This window comes from Haliaeetus albicilla, chromosome 1 (genome assembly GCF_947461875.1).
Source record: "Haliaeetus albicilla chromosome 1, bHalAlb1.1, whole genome shotgun sequence".
Lineage (NCBI taxonomy): Eukaryota > Metazoa > Chordata > Aves > Accipitriformes > Accipitridae > Haliaeetus > Haliaeetus albicilla.
This window is the reverse complement of record NC_091483.1, coordinates 66048926-66074709: the sequence shown is the minus strand read 5'-3', so window position 1 is coordinate 66074709 and position 25784 is coordinate 66048926. Positions and strand designations below refer to the sequence as shown.

The window sequence follows — 25784 nt, the reverse complement described above, 5'->3', positions numbered from 1 at the left end:
AATACTGGCCAGTGTGCCTGCCCCTGCTTCTGGCCCTCTCTCCTGTTAAGATATGTATAAGCAATATTTTATCACTCAGAATAGTAACACTTAAAGTTTAAAAGCAAAAAACATACAGACCTAAATTGCAGAATGCTAAGTATCTCAAATCCAATAACCCAACATGTAAGTTTAACTAAAACTGAGAGCAAAAGAGAGCTTCATTTGATCATCCCAGGCTTTCTGTACCATAATTAAGGTAAGCTCCTTGAACAGCCTTAAGAGCCAATACACTTTTTCTCAGTTTTAAGTATTTCAAAGGGCCTTGCACAAAGCAGTTGTCTCCAAAAATCAAAATGGTTGAAGAAAAAATTCTGTTAGATTACACTGTGTTTGCTTTTACATCTGGACTGCATTTCAATAAGTGCCCATTTAGTCACTATCATCATCTAAATTAAGAGATACACAGAACATACATATATTTGAAAAAAAATAAATTCTGTGTTTGCAGTAAACACCTTGAAGAATGTTCCATTTCAGGAAATTATAATTTAAGTAATATTGCCAAAACAGAGAAAATGAACAAGTAACTGCATTCTTCTTCCTTATTCATCAGTTAAGTAACTCCTCTTACTGAAGACGCTGGGACTTATCACAGTTCTTTTGCAAAGAGAATAACTCTAGGGATGGACGAAGGCAAAAGGCTACTCTTCCCAATTATATTAAATGATGCAAAAAATGAACCTTTTGGGGTATACTGAAAGTCTTCTCTATCTCAAATTCCTATTTATTCCTAATCAGCTCCAACCGAACATATTCAGTAATGGAAGAAAGACTCTTACTTCAGGCCATTTTGACAAACATTACTTTGAGCTGCTTGTTGCCCAAACCTAAGATAGCTGCTGGTGGCATCCTTAAAATGCACAGGTCATGGCAACAACCATAAAAGAATTCAAAGTCAGTAAGGAATCTAATAGGAAAGACTAGACAATAATTATAACAAACCAAAACAGAAAATAAAGGCTTAAGTTTTACTACCTTTTAGAACAGCTTTGGCATTACAAATCAGTTCTCCATATTGTAGTGACTTCATTTAATTAAGAAATGGAAACTTATTATTATGAACATCACCATAGTATCTGAATACTAGAAGAGACTGAAGATTATTTAAGTATCATAGCAGAGCTTCATCCAGCCTAGAAAATGCATACACTTAAATTCAGAGCCTCAGCAGCCACTTCAAGAAATTAACAGAATTGTCACCATTCAACCTTTATCAGAAAGGAAAACTTATACCAGAATTGGTGGCAATGGAGGTGGTTAAAAGAAAGAAGAAAAAAAAAAATAATTAGCACAGTTTTTAAATGCCAGGAATTATATACAGGCATTTTAGAGAATGTAAATTAATTCAAAGAACAGGTATAGATTCTGCAATGGTAATGTAAATTATTTACCATCTTTTCTCCTGTATAGAAGAAAAGCCAGCAGAAAGGACAAAAATCTTCCTTAGAAAAATCACAACAGCCTTTGTAAATTGCTGCAATCCCAGTAGTGACCTTAGTGCAACACTACATGCACTCCAGCAAGGTAACAAAAACATCACTTTGGATCATGTCTTGCCAACTCTGTTCATGGACAGCAAGTTAGAGATCTGCTGGGAAGGGAGGAAGGGATAAGGGGATACAATAGATGTAAACTTATTTAAGTCTCTCAAATTTCTTGATGGACAAATTAAAATAAAGTCTAATCAACATGGACTGGAAAAACAAGTACGAAGATGAGCTACTTCTATGCTCCCACTTCTTATGGATACATAATGACCCTTCAGAGAATGAAGCCAAAAAGTAAACAGGCAGATGAAGACAACTAATAAATCAACTAGTACAGCTGTTAGAAGACATGCAGGCTCACAAACACCTTGCATAATACACCCAAACCTCAGCTTCCAGAATGCAGAGTCAGGTTTCTAGAAACACTGAAAATGGAGTGCCAGAACATCACTTCCAAAACAATTTTATCAGCACTGAAATTCTAGTATTAAGTTTCTACATCAAAGATGCCACTTTGAAAGAGATATCTGTCTCTGTCTTTAGACTTTTCTGAAAGTTGTATTTTTCCAAAGCGTTTTAAGTTAAAGCATGGTTGGCTCAGTTTTGACTGAATGTATCACCTTACAGACTTAGGATAATTTAAACTCTGCGGTCCTGACAGATGTTGTATGACACAATCTCCAAGATAAGTGCTTTCACTGAAAAATGGCATGTGCCATTTCTTTCCTCACTATTTACACCTAGTGCTAAAGAATTAGAAAAAGAGAAACCAGAATGAGACACTAAGACTCAAACGAAAAGCAAGTTTTTCAAGAGAGCTTTAATTACTATATTTTTAAACAAGTATAATTTCTAAGCTATATGTATCTTCTGGAACTTCTGTAGCCATCAAATGGAAAAAAGTGAGAGTTTCAGTGTTTAAGACTGCTTGAAAGGTTATTAGATTATCACAAGATTATTTGCCTTCTCTCCCTGTTCTCTGCACTTCCCCTATTTTTTTAATCCATCTCTTTCCCTTTTGCTACTGTCCTTTTATTCCTACTACATTTACTTTTCATTCATCTCCCTACACAGCATCTTTTACCATGATCTTCTCAAAAGAATACTAGCAATGCCAGACAGTCATAGTCTGTGCTACCTTTATAACAAATTTAGATATCTACAGAAATGTTTTACTAATAAAACTAATATATTATTCATCTAATGATTTATAGAAAGCTTTCCACTAAACTAGACATAAAAGGTGAGCAATTTAAAACTCCCAGCTTTCTACCACAGTATTACACGAAAACAACACAAATGCGCAGCATCGCTAAGAGAAGCACTTCGTGGGGAACAGTGTCCCTTATCCTCTTTCTCCTCCTATTCACAATACCCATTGTGTGGGTACAAGTTTCTTTGCAGCCCAGTGGCAAATGAGATAGGGGAACTAATTCCAGTTGTAACTACACTTCCCTTATTGCCTATTTTTGCTAAGTGAATGCTAACCTAGACCATTCTCAGCCATGAACAGCTTCCAATACCTCTATGAGATGAGCTGATGAGGCATTCTCCACTTTCCACGAAGCCAGAGAGGACTTCCCTCCAGCAGGGCTCACAAGGTGACTAATGACATGAAATTCTCATCATGCAAACAAAGGCTACCTAAGTGTGGCTGCATTCTTAACTTCTTGTGAGCCTAAGCTTGAGTATCTTTCACAGTTTACCCAACTGCTAGCAGAAGTGCAAATTTGGACTGTATTAACACCCTTATTTCATCACTGTTTATAATTAGGTGCTCAAAATTTATCACATATACATGAGAGTAGACAGCTGTGGGGGAAAAGATGGTTCATTTACATTTAAGTACTGTAATTTCATTTCAGGAAAAAAAGGCAGACCATGAGATTATAAAAGAATCCTTTCCTTCATGCATATTAATTCTGTTTTGAAAGCATTCATTTCTTTAAACCAACAATAACTTTCAGTTACAATAAGTCTTTATATCATAATTTCATTAGCTTACAGGTAGTCTAATTTTTTTTTCTTATTGCATCTTCGTAATTCTCTAAATTCAGCATGACAATTACAGTTTTAAGATTAATTACACCCAGAGAGTAACAGTTTTCAAAAGGATAATTCTTATATTTAAGAAAGAATTCTATCAACTACCAACATAAAATTATTCTAAACACAACAGTTGAAGGAGTTACTGAAGCAGAAGCACTAGGTTACATTTTAACACGTTAACTGTATTTTCAATTTAATCATGTATTGTAACGTATTCAAGGATATTATCTGAGTAAGACTTAAAAGAATATCTAAATTAAAAAAAAATAGATTTCATGATGAAGACAGTTTTTGCCTAATCTTTATAAACTCATGCTAAACTACTATTACTGAGCCAAAGACACTGAAGACAAACATCCTCCTTCACTACGCTTTGCTATCCCATCTCTGAAGGGATAAAAATCTAGATGCCAGTTTTGAAACAGCTTCCAAGCTAAAATGACTAACCAGTTCCAACTAAAAGACTATAAAAACAAATTCACCTAGGATCATTTACAGCCATCTGCTCAGAACCATTTTCTCACTAGTCAAAGCCTTATTTCCATATGGTCTCAAAGGTGAAAAATTACTCTTTATTATTACTCTACCTAAACTACAAATGGAAGTCTGTTATAGTAAACCCAGACATAGTGAACTTTTTGATAAGCTGAACATTTCCTGAAATCTTATTTCTTTCTACTGAATTCCAGAGGGGGTAAATCCTATTACACTGAACAGCCACTGAACAGCACAGGTTAATTTAATGGAAAACACTTTGAAATAAGCCTTTACCATCTGTTTTCACCTCTAATGGCAAATCAAAGAAGAACGATTCACACTTGTATCATAAAAAAAAAGCGTAAGTGATTTAAATAGATGTGTTCTTTGATGAATACAGCATGCATCTGTTTGACTTTCTTCACCTTTTATCTTAAGAAGGAAGTTCTCATTTTCTAATGTAACACTCGTCCCTGCAGTTGAAACCACCACAGTGTAAAAAGAGGATATGCACAAAGTTTCTCATATAAATAATTCCTTACAATGTGAAAGTGAAGCTCTTCAGTAGTTCCAAATTGCCTCTGTGCAGCAAGTGATCTTAACACTACTTCCCTTACTAATATTTCCTCATACTCGGGTACCCTTCTTAAATTGTCCAACTGATGAACATAAAGATGAACTCAGAACAAATGCTCTCAGCCAGGACTTTACCTGAATTTTTGCTACAACTGGAGAAGGCCTTCTGTACTTGAAAGATTGTTTTTTCTCCCCCAAAAAACTATGTCCCAGCAACATGTATTAACTTACTTTTCATTTCTCAAAATAAAAGATTTATGGTCTTAGATTTGCTGTATAGAAGGAAGATGACTTTAAAGAACTCTAATGTACACAGGGAAAGGAAGAAAAGTTTAGAAATGTAAACAAAAGATCAAGCAGAAGATCAACATAGCCAAGCAGCATAAGTGAAAATAAATGAGTGGGTAAAAGCAGTTATTACAACATTAAGAAACCCTACAAACCATAGTGAAAACATATGCTATGACATACACTAATTCTCAGTAGGAGCTACTGCAGGAAGGTACAACACAGAGTAGTTATAAAGGGAATTACCTTACATATAGAGAATCTATACAGAAGCTATCTGTTACAGCTGGCACCTCCAGGAGTAACGTGTTGTTAGAGTGAACAAGCAGCAGAAAGATCAGAAAAGGGAAAACAGGTGAAGAGGTAAGACCAAAAGATAAAATACTCTACAATACCCAACACAATGGAACATCAGAGCTACTACTACAGTCCCAACAGTCATTAAAAGGAAGCACCATTCATATTATTTACTCTAATACTCACAGGGGAAAAAAACAAACCTATATTACATATTTCTTATATAGTGATTTTGTCATACAGAAGCAGGAGGGTTTTAAAAAGAGAACGATAACCTGGTGGAACTGCCCGTCCCCCCCCCCAGTATGTGATCCAACTCTAACTTACAGATCATCTAAAAAGTTTTACTCTATTCCGATAATTTCATTTATATATTTCAAATATCATAGCTTAATTTCCATCTCCTCCGAAGATGTGAGTTAACAGGCTCAAACTTTAACACTTCATGGTATAGTTGTGCATACTTCTTTCAACACATACTAATTTAGAACAGTTAAAAATCTATTACACACCATTTACAAACGAACATCCACATAGGTGTCTTTAAAGCATAATACTGTATTTAAAAACAAAATTAAATGGACTTTTCTTTTCTCTGAAAAAAAATTGAGGTTACCAACCTGAAATCCCCTTTATTGTTCACAACCCTCTCTGGAGGGCAGTACTGTGCAGAACTTTCTAACACCACAATGTCTACTGTCCTTGTGTTATTCCCACGTCTGGTTTGCACATGGCAACCCCAGTTTCCTGTGGAGCCAGCCTGAATGTTTGAGATTGTCAGTGCACTGGGAAGATAAAATAAAAAATAAAATAAACAATAAAACTCAACAGTCTTGCAATAAAATTTATATAAGCTTTTACCAAAAGATGAATAAAGTACAGAAAGACAATGGAAGAAACAACCAATTATATACAACTGTGTGATCTTACAAAACCAGAGCTATCTATGAATCAATGTACTGTAATTAACAGGGAAATATTTACTACTCTTTTAGCTCTCAATTTTGCCAGAGTAGGAAAGAAAAAGAACAGCCATGGGAAAAAGTTCCTTGACTTCAGAGAGAAGAGATGAGAAATCCCAATTCCCCAAGTGTTATCATTGATCTTCAACACAAAATTTTTATAGTTTTTCCAGAAAGGCCAAACTAAAATAACTTCCCAAATGCATAATTTGTGATAAAGTTAGAAGCCCTAATTTACTAATACAATTACAGGATATATAACCACTCTGTAGATGCTGAATGAATCAAAAATCTGCTGCAGGCAGAATAAATTATGCATGTCTGCTGGCAATCCTCAATATTACCAACTGTGGTGTGCTCAAAAGGAAGAGGAAAGAATCCACGAGTAGTTCACTTAAATGCCTTGTTTTCACAATTTTAATGTTCCAGTAGAACAAATGCATCCTACCACAAATATATATTACATGAACTGCATTGGGTAGTCCTTGGAGATAATTAAAACCCAGCTGCAACAGTCCTGGACAACCTGCTCTAACTAACCCTGTTTTAAGCAGCTGGGTTTGACTCATCAAATCTCTAGACATCCCTCCTCAAACTTAATAGTTAGCAACAGTGACCAAACCCAGGTAATTTAAGAGATGTGTGAAGTTACAGACTACTTCCCTCCTTGGGATGTTTCTGTCTATGTATGTTCACTCAGTGAGGATATGAGGGGGCCTTACTGGTTATGGAAATAGTCACTAAATCAGAGCAGAAAATAAAAAGAAATACATTTTCTCTTCATGAATTCACCTTGCAATCAGTGAGCAGTTATGAATCATGTTTTTTTCAACAAAAATACCCTGGGACTCATCAGTTTCCACTATCTTTCCATCCTGATACCACAAGACTTGCATGTCTTGATCAATATACGAAGCCATACATTGGAAGGGTAGACTATCTCCTTCAAAGACAACTTGACGGTGAGATGGAGTCATATAGAAAGATGGTAATTCAAGTGGTGGTTCTAGAATTCAAGAAGTAAAAGCACAATTAATAGCAAGCATCTGCTATACAAATAATTTTCAAAAGAGGAGAAAAATACACTGAGTATCAATTATTGATAAAACTCCTTGTAAGCTGCATCTTGCAAGATTTATACAAAAACTACATTGGATGCATCAGATATTGAAAAATACAAATTCTCATCAAATTCATTTTCAAAACGTGTATTCCTTTAACACATTTAAAAATAATTTGCTAGCCCACTAAAAGAGTGAAAAATATAAACTTGAATGAAAAAATATATTTATGCATTTTATTTCTTCACAATTTCTCACTAGATTTCAAAATCACACACACATGTTTTATTACTCTGTCAGATGGAATAACTCTAATACCACAAAAGTTAAGCAAGTTGTTCATGGTTTCATCACACCAAGAAGGCTAATCAACAAGACAATCAACATGTAGGAAAGTAAGTCATAAAACGAAGGCCTTCAGAAATTTCGGCTTGGAATAATTTGCACGTCTGAAGTCACATAGCTAGACTTTGGAAAAAAATATCAGTTTCTGATTCCTCTTGTGAAGTTTAGGTAAAAATCTCTGAAAAGCATGGATTAGCAGGAAAAAGTAGTTTATCTCCAGAGACCACACCTCACCCTTAGTTTCTACACACTAACATCCACAATCACCAATTATTTATTATTTATTTCCAGAAGCAAACACCACTGAATCATGACTAAAGAACAGCCTTCGAAAAAGAATCATTATTGCCACTTGCACTGGGTTTGCATGGCAAGGTTTTGTTAGGGGGGAAGTTACAGGGGTGGCTTCTGTGAGAAGCTGCTGGAAGCTTCCGCTATGTCCAACAGAGACAATGCCAGCCGGCTCCAAAATGGACCCATTGCCGGCCAAGGCCGAATCCATCAGCAACAATGGTGGTAGCGACTCTGGGATAACTTATTTAAGAAGGGGGGGAAAAACTGTGTGGCAGCAGTCCGAAGAGAGGAGTGAGAACATGTGAGAGAAATAGCCCTGCAGATCCCCAGGTCAGTGAAGAAGGAGGGGGAGGAGGTGCTCCAGGCGCCAGAGCGGAGATTCCCCTGCAGCCTGTGGGGAAGACCATGGTGAGGCAGGCTGTCCCCCTGCAGCCCAGGGAGGTCCACAGTGGAGCAGATCTCCACCTGCAGCCCATGGAGGACCCCACACCAGAGCAGGCTCCTGGCAGGACTTGTGACCCTGTGGGGGAGCCACGCTGGAACAGTTCATGAAGAACTGTAGCCCACTGGGAAGACTCACGTTGGAGAAGTTCATGGAGGACTGCGTCCTATGGGAAGGACCCCACGCTGGAGCAGGGGAAGAGAGTGAGGAGTCCTGCCCCTGAAGAGGAAGGAGCAGCAGAAATGTGTGATGAACCGACCACAACCCCCATTCCCTGTCCCTCTGCACTGCTGGGGGCAAGGAGGTAGAGAAAATCAGGAGTAAAGTTAAGCCCAGGAAGAAGGAGGGGTGGGGGGAAGGTCTTTTTAAGATTTGGTTTTATTTCTCATTATCCTACTCTGATTTAATTGGTAATAAATGAAATTAATTTCCCCAAGTTGAGTCTGTTTTGCCTGTGATGCTAATTGCTGAGTGATCTCTTGTCATCCTTATCTCGACCCACAAGCCTGTTTGTTGTATTTTCTCTCCCTTGTCCAGCTGAGGAGGGGAGGGATAGAATGGCTTTGGAGGGCACCTGACATCCAGCCAGGGTCAACCCACCACTATTGTGTATGTGCTGAATTTCAGGGAAACAAAACAAAGCAAACAAGTCTGTTCACCAATATTAACAGAATATGGAATGCATTAGAAAATAAGTATCGGTTGTCAGGAGAGCTTACCACAGGTTAGAAGCTCCTGCTTAACACCAGTCACTGTCTGCGACTGAAGTGACTTGGGATAGGCACATTTAGTTTCACGTACAGTTATATTTCTTTCTTTTAACCACTGATGCATCCACAGTATGTTGCAATCACAAAGAAGATAATCAGTTTGAAATTCTCTGCAACACAAAATAGATATTCACAGTGATAAAAGGCAACACTCAAAGGTCTGAAAGCTTGACATCAACAGCTGTGCAATGCCTCTCATTGTCACAGACATACGGACAACAAGCAAACCCCAGAATACAGCAGAGTTGCCTACCACTACATATTGGAAGATACTCTAATCCTCCACAAGCTGTGGTCTGAAAACAAAAGTATGAGCTCCCCAAGGAAAGGAATCCTCTCCATAAATATGGGGAATATCTTTAATACCTGCACATGAAAAAACTTCTAGTAATTTCCTTCATGGAGGGAGTTCACATTATTTAAGTGAGCAATAACAAGGAATTGCTTGAATATGCATCAGCATAACTTAAGAACACAATTGATTGCTTCATTTTAGCAATCAAATGCTTTAACAGTAATATCAACAGAAATATAAAAATAGCCTCTCACCTATTTCTCTTTTCAGAACCACTATTCACACAATTTTAGTGGTAGTTTTATTCTGCTTTATATGAAAATCATTCATTGATTCATAAAGTCTTCTCTGTATAATTTAATACTTTCTACTAAAAAGACATACCAGATCCCCCCATTGGTGTGTGTTGTATTCAGCTAAATTAAAAAGAGAACACAAATATTCTACCTGTTTAGAAGCAGTTAAAAAAAAAAAAGTACCAAAATGTATCACTCTGTCTACACTGTTTTTACCTCTAGCGCAAACATGTTTTCTTTTTTCTCTTTGCAAATGTCTAGAGGATAACACAGCATCACAGGCAGAACACTTCAAACACTAAATCAACATGCCTGTGAAATTCCATTTGGTCTTTGTTCACAGGAATTCCTCCAGACACACACATTTTTAATTGCAATAGTTATATCCAGGTTCTCGTCAGACCTGTGATGTTCTTGGACAGCAACCTTGATGTACACAATTAAAATACTAGGAATAACAACTTATGAACAATTAAAAGAAGCCAGAGGAGGGAAAGAAAAATTTGCCTTTATAAACAAGAAATCAACTCTGTGTCAAAGCCAGAGCTTTTGAGAAAGTCCCAGTACAGTGAGCCAACTGTCATGACTACCAGGGAAAAATGCAAGCTAGTCATCAGCACTGATAATTTTTTTCATTTGCTTTCTTCCTTACACAAGATTACAACTCTCATGAAATTTAAAGAGAAAAAATAACATGAGGTTGAGATGTACCCACTGTTACATGTAACAAAACTATACTGTTCTTCAAGGACTAAAATCTTCCTTAAAAGTATTTGTTCCCTTTCTTAAAGAACGTTTAAAACACTGTTTATTTAATATAAAGTAATAAATGATGCATACAGAATGAAACTTTCAGAAGCCCAGATGCCAGTATAGCTTTGTTCTCTCAGAACTATGTAACAAATACCAAGCATCTTTTGAAGGAGTTAAACACCCATATATCTGTACACATCCCATACACTTATTCAGATAAAGAAACCACTGTTATGAGTTTTAAAATTAAAACCACAAGACTGTAGTACAAGCAAGTGTATATACAATTATTTTTGTTAAGAACACAAATGATCATGCAAATTAAGATTAGATGCAATAAATACTTACAGAGACTTTAGTGAACCAAGATGATCAAATGTTCCCTGTGTAAGTGTAGAAAACAGATTTCCAGAAAGATTCCTAAGAAATAGAAATATCATGATTTGAACTTATGCTCAAGCAACTGACATTTGAAATAAAATAATGTTGTCTTGAAGAGGGATTTTTTTAAAACCTACAAGACACTATTATGACACTGTCATAGTTCACAAGACTGAAAGAATAATAATCAGGTCTGCCCCGCAAAAATCCCAAAATAAACTGTTCCCCAACACTTCTTTTTTAGCTGAAGAATTTTAAGATTGGCAACAAGGATTGAATGCAAATACTTTATTTTTATTTAAAGCAACAACTAGCATATGTTGAGCACACTTGTTGTTCACAGTGAACTGACGTGTTGCTATTAACATGCTATAAGAAGCATGCTAGATCTAGCAGAGTATTTTTTTAAAAAATTGTACATCCCAGTTTCTCTGTATCAGTGAAAGCACTGCATAAGAAGCTAACAATCAGGGCAAATAAACATTCCATAATCTTACATGTTATTTTCTTAAAGTAAATTAAGAACTACAAAACATGCAAGAAAGCCAGCAAAACACAACCATGCTGATGCTGTGGTAAAAGGCAGGATATTAAAAGATTCTATAACCCTGAAATATTTTTCTTGGGAAAATATTTTGTACAGTCTGCTACTCCACCCCCACCCCCACAAGAAACTGGAAAATGGTTGCAAGGTAGGCAGGGCACCCAGTACTGTGGTTCTGGTTGCCCCTGCTGCCCCCCCGCCCCGGCTTTTTTTTTTAAGCTTGCTACTGAGTAACAAACCACAATCATAGCCACACTGCATGTCTTTCAAGCACACACTTTAAACAAACTACTCCCATTGAAACAAATAATGTTAACTTACATAAGACTAAAACTTAAAAAGTAAAATTATATACAACGAATTATACTTACAATCTAATAAGATTTACAAGTCCTCTAAATATATCTGCATTCAGGCAGCCTATTCTGTTATTAGTTAAGTCTCTATAAATAGGAAAAAGCAAAAATCGGAATAAACTGGTTTATTTCCAAGTGACATACAGTCTGCAAACAGAAGTATTTCAACTAAAATTCATGAGTAACAGATTGCACCATATATACATTTAGTCTTTTTCAGCAAAACCCAAAGATATTGCTATATGGGTGTACACACATGCATATAAGAGTCTTTATCTCATTTCTAAAGTAATAATGGTTTGCCCATATACTGCTAAATGAGCCTAGCCTTACCACTAAATCCCCTTAGAACAGGCTTGCCTTATATCAGTACAAAGTAAATTTTCATATTTGTACAGTATATTCATCACCTGTGCTACATCACTTCATTTTCTGACATGCCAGAGACCTATACTAGTGCATTTATTGTACATAAACAGGACCATTTCTATATTCATACTTACATAAATATTTAAGTATTATATATTTTACAATGTAGGTCTTAAATGGAATTGCCAAAAATTCTTAAAAGAATAAAAATTAAGCTTGCAATTAGTAATAGCCCAGAATTGGTCCTTCAGCTTTATTTTTAAGGTTTTCAAAAGTGCAATTACCAACAAAACTTCCTTTTAAGTCAGCCAGATCATCTGATCAGTGAAAATGAACATATATACTACAAAAATTTAAGAAGGAAAGCTGTATGCTGACTAAAAGGGGCGGGGGGGGGGGCAGACGTCATCACTACGACTTAAAAGCTGTCCCAGATATTCCAAAAATCTGAAGAGTGTTTTAAAAAAAAGAAAAAGGAAAAAAAAAAGGGGGGGGGGGGGGCACAGAGAAAAAGGGGCCATCATGCTGAGGTCTTGTTTTTCAAGTTTGAGCTGGGACAGAATTTTTACAGCCAAGGTATAAATCCCCCCAAAATGTGTTAATGGGAATGCTGGCACAACCTTCAGCATTAACAGCGCTGTAACTTCAGTGTAGTATTAATATAGCAAGGGACTCTTGTGTTCCACTATGACTTTCGGGGGGGGGGGATCATAAGGAGTTTAACATTTAAAGCCAGACTTGATGGCATCAAAGCTCTGAATGAATGTTCACACAGTGATGTTTCAAGTCACTGAAATACAAAAAGGAAGGAATAATACAAGAGACTGTCAATAAAATAAGTGAAAATGCAAAGCCACAAGCAGTGGATGTTCTTCAGTCATAAAAGTGAAAGCAGACTTTGTTTTATACATATGTATGTGTGTGTATCAATTTAGACAGCATACACATATTCAATTTGTAATATATAATAGCTGTGCTGCCTAAATTTGCAGAACCTAAGACTTATCTACTCTCAGGGTTTTTTTGTTTGTTTTATTTAAACTGACTAGATAGATGTACTACTTACAGTCTTTTCAAAGATGAAAGCCCCAGAAAAGCTCCTGGATCTATAGTACTAATAAGGTTGTTCTTAAGGTCCCTGTAGAGAAAAATTAAGACATTACATTTGCCACAAACTACCCTTTAAAACACATACACATGCATGAAGATACACTTGCCTCAACTTGTTCGAAAACTGCCCAAAAAACCTATACAACACATTTCTGCTTTCTCTAACATAGTATCTCTCAAAATTTGAAAATCTGCATTTTAAATAGAAAGAAGAATATAAACAGCATGTGTATTCCTTTAAATATTCTATCAGTTCCTATCACATGAAAGGGTATAGAGTCAAAGATACTTTGCCACAGTGTCCAGATAGATTACAGCTGCTCAGGGTGTAACATTTGCTTATTACACCATACAATACTGTTTAGCACAGTGTTGTCTTCTTCAGCCTACTGAATTTTAAATACTTTAGTAGTGCCCAACACCTACCAAAAGAAGCAAAACAAGATCCTAAAAATACACCAAAGACACAACATGGAAAGTTTCCACCAATGTTACTGGCACAAAAGCAAAGCCCTGGCTGAGAATCCCAAATAAAGCTGGTGAAAAAACTCAAGAGCACATATTTTTAAATCTTAAGTTTCCAGAATAGGAGATTATAAGGAGAAATATTAAATAACTATGCCATTTAACTGCTTTATTAATTGTACAAGTGATATAGGAGTTTTAACTCCTAACTCGAGATATTTTGCAGATACAGCTTAATTCAAAAGGTCACAGAAAGCATCTGCCAGCATCCACACAGTTTTGAACAAACTTTATCACTGCATGAATGCTAAAATTATTTCTACCTCCTTATTCATCCAAGATTTTTACTATAATACTATCTGAAACTTCACAGGCACTTATTACTATGAGAAAAATTTCTCATTCCTTGGTAATATGTGAACATTTTGCTTTTGAAAAGAAAATTGGTAATTTCAATTAAAAGCAATGTTTTAGTAAGCAAGGGTAGAAAAAACATCCCCTAAATCTACCACAACATTAATAATTCTGCCTGAAAGAGAACAGTACAAGAGGATTACATCTACCATCACACAGATATGCCTGAGTGAAAATATAAATTCATCCCAAGATTTCACAACAGCATTTCCTGCAGCCAGATTAACAAATCATGGTACAACAGACAGTATCATGGCACATGGATCACACTTCAATACTGCATCTAATAAACATTTAAAATACTTTAAATACTTTAGTTTTACCTTGCAGTGAAGTAATTTTCACTAAAACTATGACATATACACACTTCTCTTATCTCAATTTTATTTTCTTGCCCTGTATGGTGGCAGGGACTGTCAACTACTTCCAAAGCAGTATCGGAAGCCTGAAGGACTGTAATTTTTTCAAGCCTCTTTCAGCAGGCTTATAAACCCAGTACCAAGACCATGACAAACCTGAGAATACTAAATGTTATTCATCACTTATTTACCATCAGTCTTTGGGACAGGGAAGAAAAAGTATATTTACTGTTCATATTTTAAATTTCAGTTTAAAATCACGTAACTCCCACTTAAACTTAAAATCTCACTGTGGAAAACACGCAGGGAAAAAACCTTGACAGCATGCCTTGGAAATCCGCTAGTCTAGATTATCAGTGATCTTTAATTTCACTACTTAAATTCAAAGCTTACTCCCTGATACACCTCTTTCTTAAATCCACAGCTTCAGTGGGAAAAAAAACAGTATAGTTTTAAAATTAAAAGCAAGAGTTCTACTACTTCCACAACCTGTTTATACATTTTGTCAGATTAGTCGATAAAAACTGACTAGTCTATTCTTTATGCAATTTTTTGCCTTTTTCCCCTCCACTTAGTAGGACTTAACACCAGTTCCAGAAGGATAATTACACTAGAATTAATAAAATCTTTTTGAAAAGAAATGCCAACAATTTTCATGTTTTCATAGAACTCTTTCAATGTATATTCTGTATTTAGTAAATAAGATACCAAAGCATTAATGAACCACTATACTAAAGTAATTTTTAAAAAACACCCTTAATGCCCAAAGTGTTAACATTTTCTCAATGTGCAACTACAACAGTTGGGGAGTGTCTGGGGGTTTTTCTCCCCTCCCAGTGGCAGTCATTAGTAAGCACTAGCAATGTATTCATCCATCAGAAAGTATTAGCAGATGAAAACTGTGAAATATAAAGAGATATTTAAAGATCTCAAAATTAACACAGTGCTGACATGTCTGGCAGCTCTTCACAAACAGTAAAAGATGTGGATACACAGGCTGCTGCAACTGCCAGGACTCCAGGATCTAGGACAGTTTCTAAATGAAGAAATGACAGTTGTGGTTAAACCAACAGACTGATAGGATTCTCACATAAAAGGGAGGTGCGGGACACAATCTCATTAGAAAGTTGTGTTTGGCTTTAAAATTGCTGTTGTATTTATAAGTGTTAAAAACATTTATAAAAACTACTGATTTTTAGCAACAGAAACTTGCTCATCTCAGCGGATGATTTTAATCACTTTTCTTTGGCAAAGCTCAACCGACAGGATATAGTTATAGATATTTATTTGTCCAAACAAAAGAAAATCTGTCCAAAAGAAATCCATTAGAGGAGAGTTTCAGTTAGGGTAATATTACAACTTCCCCAAGCTCTAGCTTATCAGTACTTTTTTATCTTACAGTAACTGCATCTTTCATCTAGCAATTAAAAATAGTGCTACAAAAAAACCCCACAAGCCAGGCAGTGGAGCAATCTTACACTGAGAACCTATTAAAAAAAATTAATTTTCTCTTAAATCTAAATAGCACTGTGGATAAGCATGGCCCTGTATTTATCAGAGAAGGTGACTGAGATTAGGATCATAGAAAAACTTAGGTTTTAAGGCATGTGTTGAAGTCATGTAGTCCAACTTCTGGCTCAAAGCATAACTAAAATCAGATTAACTGCCCTGCTGCTATGTCCAGTGCGGTCCTCAAAACCTCAAAGGACATAAGATTTCACCACCTCATCACCCAACTCTGAGTGTTTAACCATTCTCATTATGAAGAATTTTCTTATGTCCAATTGGAACGCCCTTTTTCAAATCTGTGATTAAGTGGGCAAATAGCAACTTAGCAACAAGCAAAAATATTTTTAAGAGCCTGACAACCACACTTAATGTTATCTTGTTAAGATATTTTTCTTATCTTAATGAAAGAGTACTTAAATGTAACTATGGTTTGCCACATAAAAAACAAAATCCTTTCGTTTCATTAGAATTTATAATGAAATGTTTCAGTGGCCAGTTGTCTATGACTTAAAAGTGCACATATACATACTTAAAAATTACTTATGTATAAATACATATTACTTATAATTTACTGCTTTCTGTCTCAGCACAGTAAAGATTGTCTTAATTATTACTTAAGCATCCTGCAGGCACAAACAAACAATGCATATCTATACATACTGACATGTATAAATTATTTAGTCTTTTCTTCCTGAACAGAACTTGAAAATGAACATCCAACAAGAAACACATTACCTACAATGGACTTTTACTATATGAAATGACTTTTCAAAAAGGAAATGGGGGAAGAGGACAAAGAAGTTGCAAAAATAGGTTAAACATTACATAAAGTCAGCCTATCCCTCCCACAGCTCTATGGAGTGTAGATTTTTTTAGGCAGGCAGATCCAATAAATGCTTATGACTGATTAAACAATTTTTTTGTTTCCTCATCATTCACTGTGTATGACTTAAATTCTACCCTATACATACATAGGCTTTCTCCCTAAAATATAGCAGGCTATGTTTATTCTGAGTTTTCACCATCAGTGTACCAAATCTTTAGAGTACCACCAAAACTGTTGGTAACTGAAAGCCCAATACTTTACTGCATGTGGGTCTCAGATGTAGAATTCGGCTTTCAGGTCAACATATTCAAATTTTATGTGAGGATCAAGTGCTGCTGGATCTGTTTCACCAGGTTCAAGCAACCCTCTCTAGGAAAGGTAAACTGGCTCAAATCTATCACCGATTTTGATGATATTAGAGTAATACAAGAATAGAAAGCAACTCGAGAGTCCAGGTTTATAAGGAAGCACGAAAGAGACACTTCTGAGACTTGGACATTTTCCAAATGAAAATTAAAAAGTTGTTACTGAAAATCATCTTTTGACTTTTTGAAAAGTTCTGACATATCCTTTTGACATCCCCTTGCATCTAAAGAAATTGACAGCAACTTAGATCACTTTGTTTTGCTTACCCCATCACAATGAAGAACTACAATAGTCAAAATTTCTTGAAGAATACAAAAGTTTAAAAAAAAATATGCTTGGGAATACCACACTTCTGCAAACTAAACAAAAGCTAGAACCTAGACCAGAAAACCTTTTTGCTTCCTTCAAATAACTTCTGTACTTCCAACAGTTCAGGATATTCCATTCAATTTCACAGCACAGATTTTTCAGCAGAGATTAGAAGCACATTTCCCCCACCATTCATCTTTCAGAAATTACCTGAGAAGCAGGTAAGGATGGGGAAAACAAGTATTTTGTTAGCCTAGCACTCCCAGTCTTCTCCTGAAAGAGCCACAGCTAACAGAAAGCTGGAGCTTCCAGAACCAAAACCAGAACTAAAGTTAGAGCAGAAAACAAGTTCCCGAATATTCATAAAACCATTTCTCTGCTCAGTAATATTTAAACAAGAAATACTGACACTTTCCAATCACTTTTTAAAGACTTCCAAAAAAAAAAAAGTTTAAGTCTACCACTAGGAGAACTCAGGTCCATCTTTTCACATAGTCTGATGCACTATCACAAGAAGAATTAACATCAGAAATTGTTACTGTCTGAAAAAGTATTAGAAGCTCCTATTTTTATTTCAGGCACCCATATATCTGTAGACTGGTGCTGTAAAAAACAGGAGGAAAAAAATTTAAACTGTCTACAAATAACACTCCCTTCACACTGCATATCTTCCCTTTTCAAAGGTATATTAGTATATCCTAAAAATACATTGGTAAACCCTTGTCACTATTTACAGTTCAATAAATATCAAACCCTTCTCTTGCTATCAAAATATCTTACTGAATTCTGTGCCTGTCTCTTCCTCCTCTCTCCCTCATGTACAATGAAAAATAGTACTTTATAAATACATAAAGTAATCTTCCTTATCCTCGCAAAAATCAACAGGCAGCATTAGCTAGCTTCCAGATGGAAGACAGCAGTTTGCTTCTAAGTTGCTGGACTTTGAATAATGCCATATAAAGTCAAGTATCTACTAGGTGAAAAATTATCCGTCACAAATTAGTTGTGCAAGAAGTTACTTCAACATTTAAACTGCAAGAAACTCATAGCAAAACATAGCATTAAAAAAGTCAGTGGAGATTAAAATATTTAACGTCTTTTTGTACAGACACTTTAATTACCACTTATGGCAGTAAAAATATTTTACCTGCTTACTGTTATTCAGCTATTATTTGCATGAATTTTTTCCTATGACTAGATGTAGACATAGCATAGTCATTTTCTACTATAATTAACAAACATTTCACCCTCCAGCAAGACAAAACTCTTATTTTGGCAATCTTATCACCCTGTTTACAAAATGATGCATTACCAAATTCTACATTTTCATAAATTAACATACATGCACAAAATTATTAACAAAGAGATTTTAAATTCCTACTTGGGGCCAGCATTTTTAGTGTGCTTCCCCATAGTTTTGGGGCACACAAGCAACAAATAAAACAATCTCTCCCTTTCAGTAGTAACAGTGAAGAATTGTCAGATGGGGATGAGGTCAAGAGATAACATGTTTGGGCAAAATGATAACCTACAATGCAAAAATTTGCCAGCTGCAGACACCATATGCCCAAGTTTATCTGAAGAACTGAAAAAATAACAGAAACCATTCAAGTACGTAAATTTTCATTAAGATGTCCAAGAACTAACAGGAGAAAACAAGTTTAGTATATTAATAGAACTATGACGTTGTGAATCTGCATTTCAGGATCCAAAATATCGATTAAAATGCAATTAAAAACAATTATTATGCAGGTACATGTGTCTGACATATTAGTTGATTTTTATTTTTTTTTTAAAAGGCTTTGGTTAAATATATCTAAACTCTATCCAAAAACCATTAAGGAGAAATGGCAAAAATATTTGCTATGAAGTATAACACTACAAGGAATGAACAAAACAAGCATTAAATGTATACAGAATCTCTCCCTTGGTAAGCAGTAATGTTAAGTGACAATGCTACTGCCTGAATTAACTATTTAAATGCTGACTGAATGTATTTATCTCTGTTTCATCTCTTAAAGTGGGGAAAAGACCATGTCTACAAAGAAAGAAAACACTCATAAGGAAACAAGGGGGAGTATGAGTAGTACGAGAAACTAAACTAAGCAAGAAACTGTCAAAAATGTGCAATTTTAAAGCCATGCAAATTATCACAGTGAACATTAAGGAATATAATTTGAAACTGCTGAACATAATGGTTAAAATAGTTTCCATGGCTTTCAACTTTTTTTCCATTGACTATTCATTTAACTTTGAAAAATTATTTTAATTACAAGAGTAGCTTCTGTCCAAGGTCACAAGAGCATCTAAAGTGGAAAAGTTTACTTTTGCTGTGGTTAAATAGATTATTTTTTTTGTCCTGGTTTCAGCTGGGATAGAGTTAATTGTCTTCCCAGTAGCTGGTATAGTGCTGTGTTTTGGGTTCAGTATGAGAAGAAGGCTGATAACACACTGATGTTTTCAGTTGTTGCTAAGTAGTGTTTAGACTAAGTCAAGGATATTTCAGCTTCTGATGCCCAGACAGCAAGAAAGGTGGAGGGGCACAAGAAGTTGGGAGGGGACACAGCCAGGGCAGCTGACCTCAACTGGCCAATGGGGTATTCCATACCATGTGATGTCATGCCCAGTATATAAACTGGGGGGAGTTGGCCTGAGGGGGAAATCGCTGCTCAGGAACTAACTGGGCATCGGCTGGTGAGTGGTGAGCAATTGCATTGTGCATCACTTGTTTTGTATATTCCAATTTTTTAATTATTATTATTGTCATTTTTTAATTAATATTATTATCATCCTTGTTTTCTTCCTTTCTGTCCTATTAAACTGTTATCTCAACCCATGAGTTTTACTTCCCCCCCCCCAGTTCTCTCCCCCATCCCACTGGGCTGGGGGCAGAGTGAGTGAGCGGTGCTTAGCTGCTGGCTGGGGTTAAACCACGGCATTTTTTTAAATAAGTCTTGCACATACACACACAAAAAAAGAAAGATGGTCATTAATGACTAGTGTATCATGCTTATCCCTTCCTTTATGATGAAGACACCTGGCCATTAATAATAATTTGTTGATATATTAACTCCTATACCAGTGCACATAAAGTGTGTTACCTCATTCAGATGAGACCACCATGCCACCTAAAATACTGCTATCTCAGATCACTTTAAATGCTCAAATGTGATGCCTTCCTTACTGCTTTCTTTTCATGAAAGAAGATACCAAAATAACCTAAAAAAATCCTTAAAAATGACAGGAGTTAAATGGAAGAAAGCTGGGTTCTTATTGTTTTAAAGAAAATTAAGATTTGGATTCCTAGAGCAAATGTAAATGATCATCTCAAACTAATTAGAGTTTCAAGTATTTCCTGTCTGAAAATTGTAACGAGTTACAACAAATAACAACTGTCAGCAGATGCCTTTATTAGTTAAGCAAGGATGCCAAAATAATGTGTAAAAATCTAGAATGCCATCACTGCTGATAACCTTGCTTCTTTGGCACAATGGCTTATTTCTACAATAAAGATCACCTGCCAGTGCAGAAGACAAATCTTTCTTCTGGCATGTGGGGGACGGAATGGTGGAAGTGTTTGAATTTATTTAGGCCAGGTGACCAGGATTGCAGCCTTCAAGTTTTAGAGGAAGAGTAAAATACTCTTAATCCCCTGAAGCCAAAAGTCATTTGGAACTCTTCCTAGATGTTGCGAGATGATTATGAAACTGGCTACTTTCCCAGTCAAATGGCCTAGAAAAATCCTTATCTCTAAAGTTTCTGCTTGCTCCCAAGTAGATCAACCTGCCAATCCTGACCTTCTACCAGCTGGAAAAAAGCTGACTGTAACAGAAGCTACAATGCTGCTTATTATCCCACAGGCAATAGATCATCTGAAAGGGAAAGTGGAAACAGGAAGCAAAAGGTGTCCAAGAAGTTATTCCCATCAGACTCACTCCCATTTCCCCCCCCCCATACATTCAGTATGTACCAAAGTTACAAAGCAAGCAGCAAAACTGTTAAAATAAATGTCAACAACAAACTTACAATGAATCTAGCCTCTTTTAGAGCCTCCAATACATCCGCTTCCCCTACAAATATACTTTACAATTGTTTGATAAAGGTTTTAACACTTCATAAGAAATTAAAGAAATAATTTTCTTTACAACATGAGTTTTCATATTATGAGACCAACAACAAAGCAAAACCAGTCATTATAGCATTCCAGTGAACTTCCCAATGAAGCTGCCCTAATCTCACCCCACAAGTGAGATTATCCCTTTATGCTGTTACATGACACTCATATTCATGAAGAGAATGCTTAACTATTTTAACTCTTCAATCAAAAAAAACCTACATCAAAATAAAGTAAAAACACATCTCTTAACTAAGACACTGTTCTCAGAATTATTAAGGAAACAAACACTATATCACTTAATTTTTAAAGTCAAAATAGCTTTTTAAGAAGTGCTTACAATCTTTCAAGAAGGTGCAATCCAGAGAAGGAACCATTCTTCAACTCTGTTATTTTATTGTTACTCAGAATCCTGTAAACAAAGCCAGACAAGAATAATATATTAAAAGTTTGGTAACAAAATTATTTGCTGCATCTTACACTTGTGGTGTAAATCTTTTTAACAGCCTTTATATCAAACTACAAGGCCTAGCTCATTGTCTGAGGCATATATAACAGCATTGCTTAAATATTATGGAGAAAGGGTTTTCTATGTTATGTGCCCCAAGTACCATGCAAGCTTACGTAATTAACATACGAAAGAAAGTACACCCATATAGGATTATCATAATAAAACACAGAATTGACATAATAGAAAAATGAAGTATTAAAACAACCAATCTACATATTCAACACTCCGTTCTTCCATACCCATTTTGGTTTTCAAAACCACGCAGCACATTGCCTGTTTCCCCATTTCCTCTGCTGCCACCCTCAGCCACTCACACACGCTCACTTCTCCCATCTTGTGTCACCTTTCCCAGCCATCCTTCACACATTCATCCTTCTCCTCAATGCAATCTTTTTAAGACATCTGCAAATAAACTCAGCAAGCACTCCTTTACTTCTATCTATCCTTTCTTCTTTAAAGGACCATACAACCGCAAATTCCCTCTTCCACACAAACAACTGGATCAGGCCCATCTAACCAAGTACCCTATTCTCCAATCACAACTGTCTGCAGATGCAAACTATCCTCAAGTTAGGAAATCACTTCTATCACTGGATGCTTCCTTAGAAGGACCTGCTTTCCATACATCTACGCATTTCTCTGTCACAAAAAAGACTATTTTCCTTTTGAACCACGTAACACAACTACAACACTCCTTACAAAAGGTTTTGCATTACAAAGCTCTGTTCCATAAAGAACCCCTTATTTCATTTGTTTTGAACACAGTTCCTGCTAGCTCCATTTGATGCTCCCCATTTCTTATACTGAAACAAGCAGTAATCCATCCCTGCCTACCCTCTCTTTACCACATGTAATGATGTAGAAACCTAGATAGTCTCTCGCCAGATGGAAAATTCATATTTTACTTAATTGCTCTTCACAAGAAGCCATTCTGTGCTGCCTTAGTAATTTCTGAGCTCTTTCCAGCTTTATTAGACTCAAAAAATTCTGAGATAAGACCACCAGAACTGAAATAGTATTCATCACACAGACAAGTCACAAATCTACATAATGGGATAATGATGTTCTGTTTTGTTTCCTATTATTTTCCCAGCAATTCCTAACATCTGATCTGCCTTTACTACTTGTACTAAGAATAGAAGGTTTCTGGTCAGCTCAGTGCCCACCATCTTATATATGAAGACAGAATTGTCGTCATCCACAGTACAATTTTCATTTTTCCACAACGTGCTGCTTCTGCCATTTTATTGCCCAGTTATTAGTTTCATAAACTTCTTCCAAAATTCTTCACTTTACCCTCATCCTTATTACATCAAGCAACTCGCCAAACTGTCAACCCCCTACTCACAACGTTTTACAAGTCATTAAGAAATACATTGTGCATTACAGGTCTCTAAGACTCCACTCCACTGTGAGGGCTAACTTTTTACTTCCACATCCACTTATCCTTCAGCAGGTTAGTTGTTCATACAATGATTTTCCATTTTAGGCTGACATACTATTTTCATCAAATGCCTTTGGTGAGGGACTGAGGGATGCCTTTTGGAAAAGCATCTATGTCTCATTACATCAACTGGATCATCCTTGTAAATATTTCGCTGATTCTGAAGAACTCCAAAAGGTTTGTAGTGAAGAGCTTCCCATTACAGGAGATGTAAATTTTCCAGAGTACATCTCTCTCTTTATCCAGGTATCCAAAGTATTTATTATAAATTCTACTGATTTGTTCAACACAAACATCAGACTTGGAATCACGTAGTACCCCTGAACTCCTGATGCACTTAAAAATCAGCATTTGCCATTCCTCCAGTCCTCAAAAATCAAGTTCATTCTAAATGAGACTTCAGACATTCATCATCTGACTTTTTCATCCCCAAGTTCTTCTGAAAACTCTCCAGTGCACACCATCTTGTCCTGGAAATTTATTTACTCTGTCAGTTTGTTCCACAACTTCTGCTACAGTCACTTCAATTTCAGACAGGTCCTCTATCAAATGCATCCTGCAGATCCCAACATGTCTGTGCACTTCTTCAGTTACACCAATTACATCTTCAGGCTGGATAACTACTTCCGCACTTAAAACTGCCACTAGATTTCTTTCCAGTCTACTACATCTTTCAGATATCCTTTACAATAGCCATAAACCAAATACACACACCCACCCCCTCTTTCCTCCGATGCGTAACATTTATTATCTAATGACAAGGATTAGTACTTCAAAACATCATGAATAAGATAAAACTAAAATACAGAAATACCAGTCTATGAAAACAGCATCATTTTGACACAACCATATATTACATTAAGTAGTTTTCTTCTCCAGGTTTCTCAAAGATTGCCTCAAGCCTCTGTGGTTTAGACAAACACAGGGCAGGCAATTTTTTGTCTCAGAGCTCTGGCTTTGAGTCAATCTCTCTCTCTCTCAATCTCACACACACAGAATCAAGACAGCTGACCAAATTATTTGAAAATCTTTCCATTTCCAGTCTGACAGATGGAAGGTTTGAAAATTCTTAAGTTAAGATTTAATCATTCTCCCAAGGTAACAGTTCTGATGCTAAAAGGAAGAGATCCCATTCCTTCTCCTCCCCTTACAGTCATACCATGTATTTACGCAGCTTATCTCAAGTCACCCCTGGTGCTCACTGCTCCACAAGCAACTAATGTTAAACTACACATTTACCCAAGGCATCTTCCAAGAGATTAATTTATATGTCAACCACAAAAGTGTGATCAACATAGCACGCTACAGAGTCAGCTAATCCCCAGTGAAGACTGATCACATGAATGGTGGAAAGGATGAGGAAAAAAACCTTAAAAGTATACTGAGAATTTGCTGTTATATGTGCCTATAATGCCTGTAACATCCACCAGAGTGTCAGCTAAGAAAAACTGCTCTTGTGAAAATACAGTTCTAGAGTCAAATACATTAAGCTACCTTACAAGAAGGAAAGAAGTACAATTGCCCCTTGGCTACAGCTGTGATAACCTAGATGACCAAACAAAGGAAACAGAGTATTCTTTAAAAGCAGATGTACAAATCAAAGCAGCCCAGGTACTCTTCAGAAATCTACATGTATTTGAAGAAATCCTTGCATCAAGGAAGGCCCAACATGTAACAGAAAACCTGAATACGCATTTGCACACTGCAAGTTTGGTGATAACAATAATAACAGCAACATACAACTTGGAATGCCTGCAAAACTAGTAAAATTTAACCAAAGCATTAAAATCACACATCCTAAAGTCTTTGAAATGACTTTCTCTTCTACTCAAAGAAAAAAGGGTTTCAAGCTAAATAGTAAGTGTTATTTGTAGAAATGGTAGGTACAGGATTCATTCTGCAAACCAAATCTATTCAGAGCAAAGTACACCTTTATTTCAACATCTTTCCTGGTTTCAGAAATGTATGTAGGAAGAAAGATAATAATTTATAAAGAAATGAAGGAGCTTATAAAAAACCTCATTAATAGTTAATGCCAACTGAAAATAAGGCATAACAGCAGCAGCAAGAAAAAACACAGACCAATTTCAGACTTATGGATAAAACAAGAAAAAAACCCCATGAGGTTCAGAAAACATCCAAGTCAACACAAGCAGGCAAGCGAACTACAATCTTTGGTAGCAAAGAAATAATTTGTATTTTAGCTATAATTGACTTCACCTTAAGATTTATTGATTTTACCTGTACTTTTTCCAGAAAAAGGAGCTATTCAA

General features: G+C 36.0%; 1 protein-coding gene across 1 annotated transcript in view; it reads right to left on the bottom strand.

Annotated features, from left to right (window-relative positions):
* The window catches only part of ADGRA3 (adhesion G protein-coupled receptor A3), a 66331-nt gene that overhangs the window by 27549 nt on the left and 12998 nt on the right, over window positions 1–25784 (bottom strand). Inside the window, exons 2-8 of the mRNA XM_069792644.1 lie at window positions 21897–21968; window positions 13151–13222; window positions 11731–11802; window positions 10783–10854; window positions 9040–9200; window positions 6971–7184; window positions 5837–6001 (exon numbers count right to left, since the gene is read on the bottom strand). Of these exons, the coding sequence (XP_069648745.1) occupies window positions 5837–6001; window positions 6971–7184; window positions 9040–9200; window positions 10783–10854; window positions 11731–11802; window positions 13151–13222; window positions 21897–21968 (828 nt within the window). The remainder of the gene's footprint in view (window positions 1–5836; window positions 6002–6970; window positions 7185–9039; window positions 9201–10782; window positions 10855–11730; window positions 11803–13150; window positions 13223–21896; window positions 21969–25784) is intronic.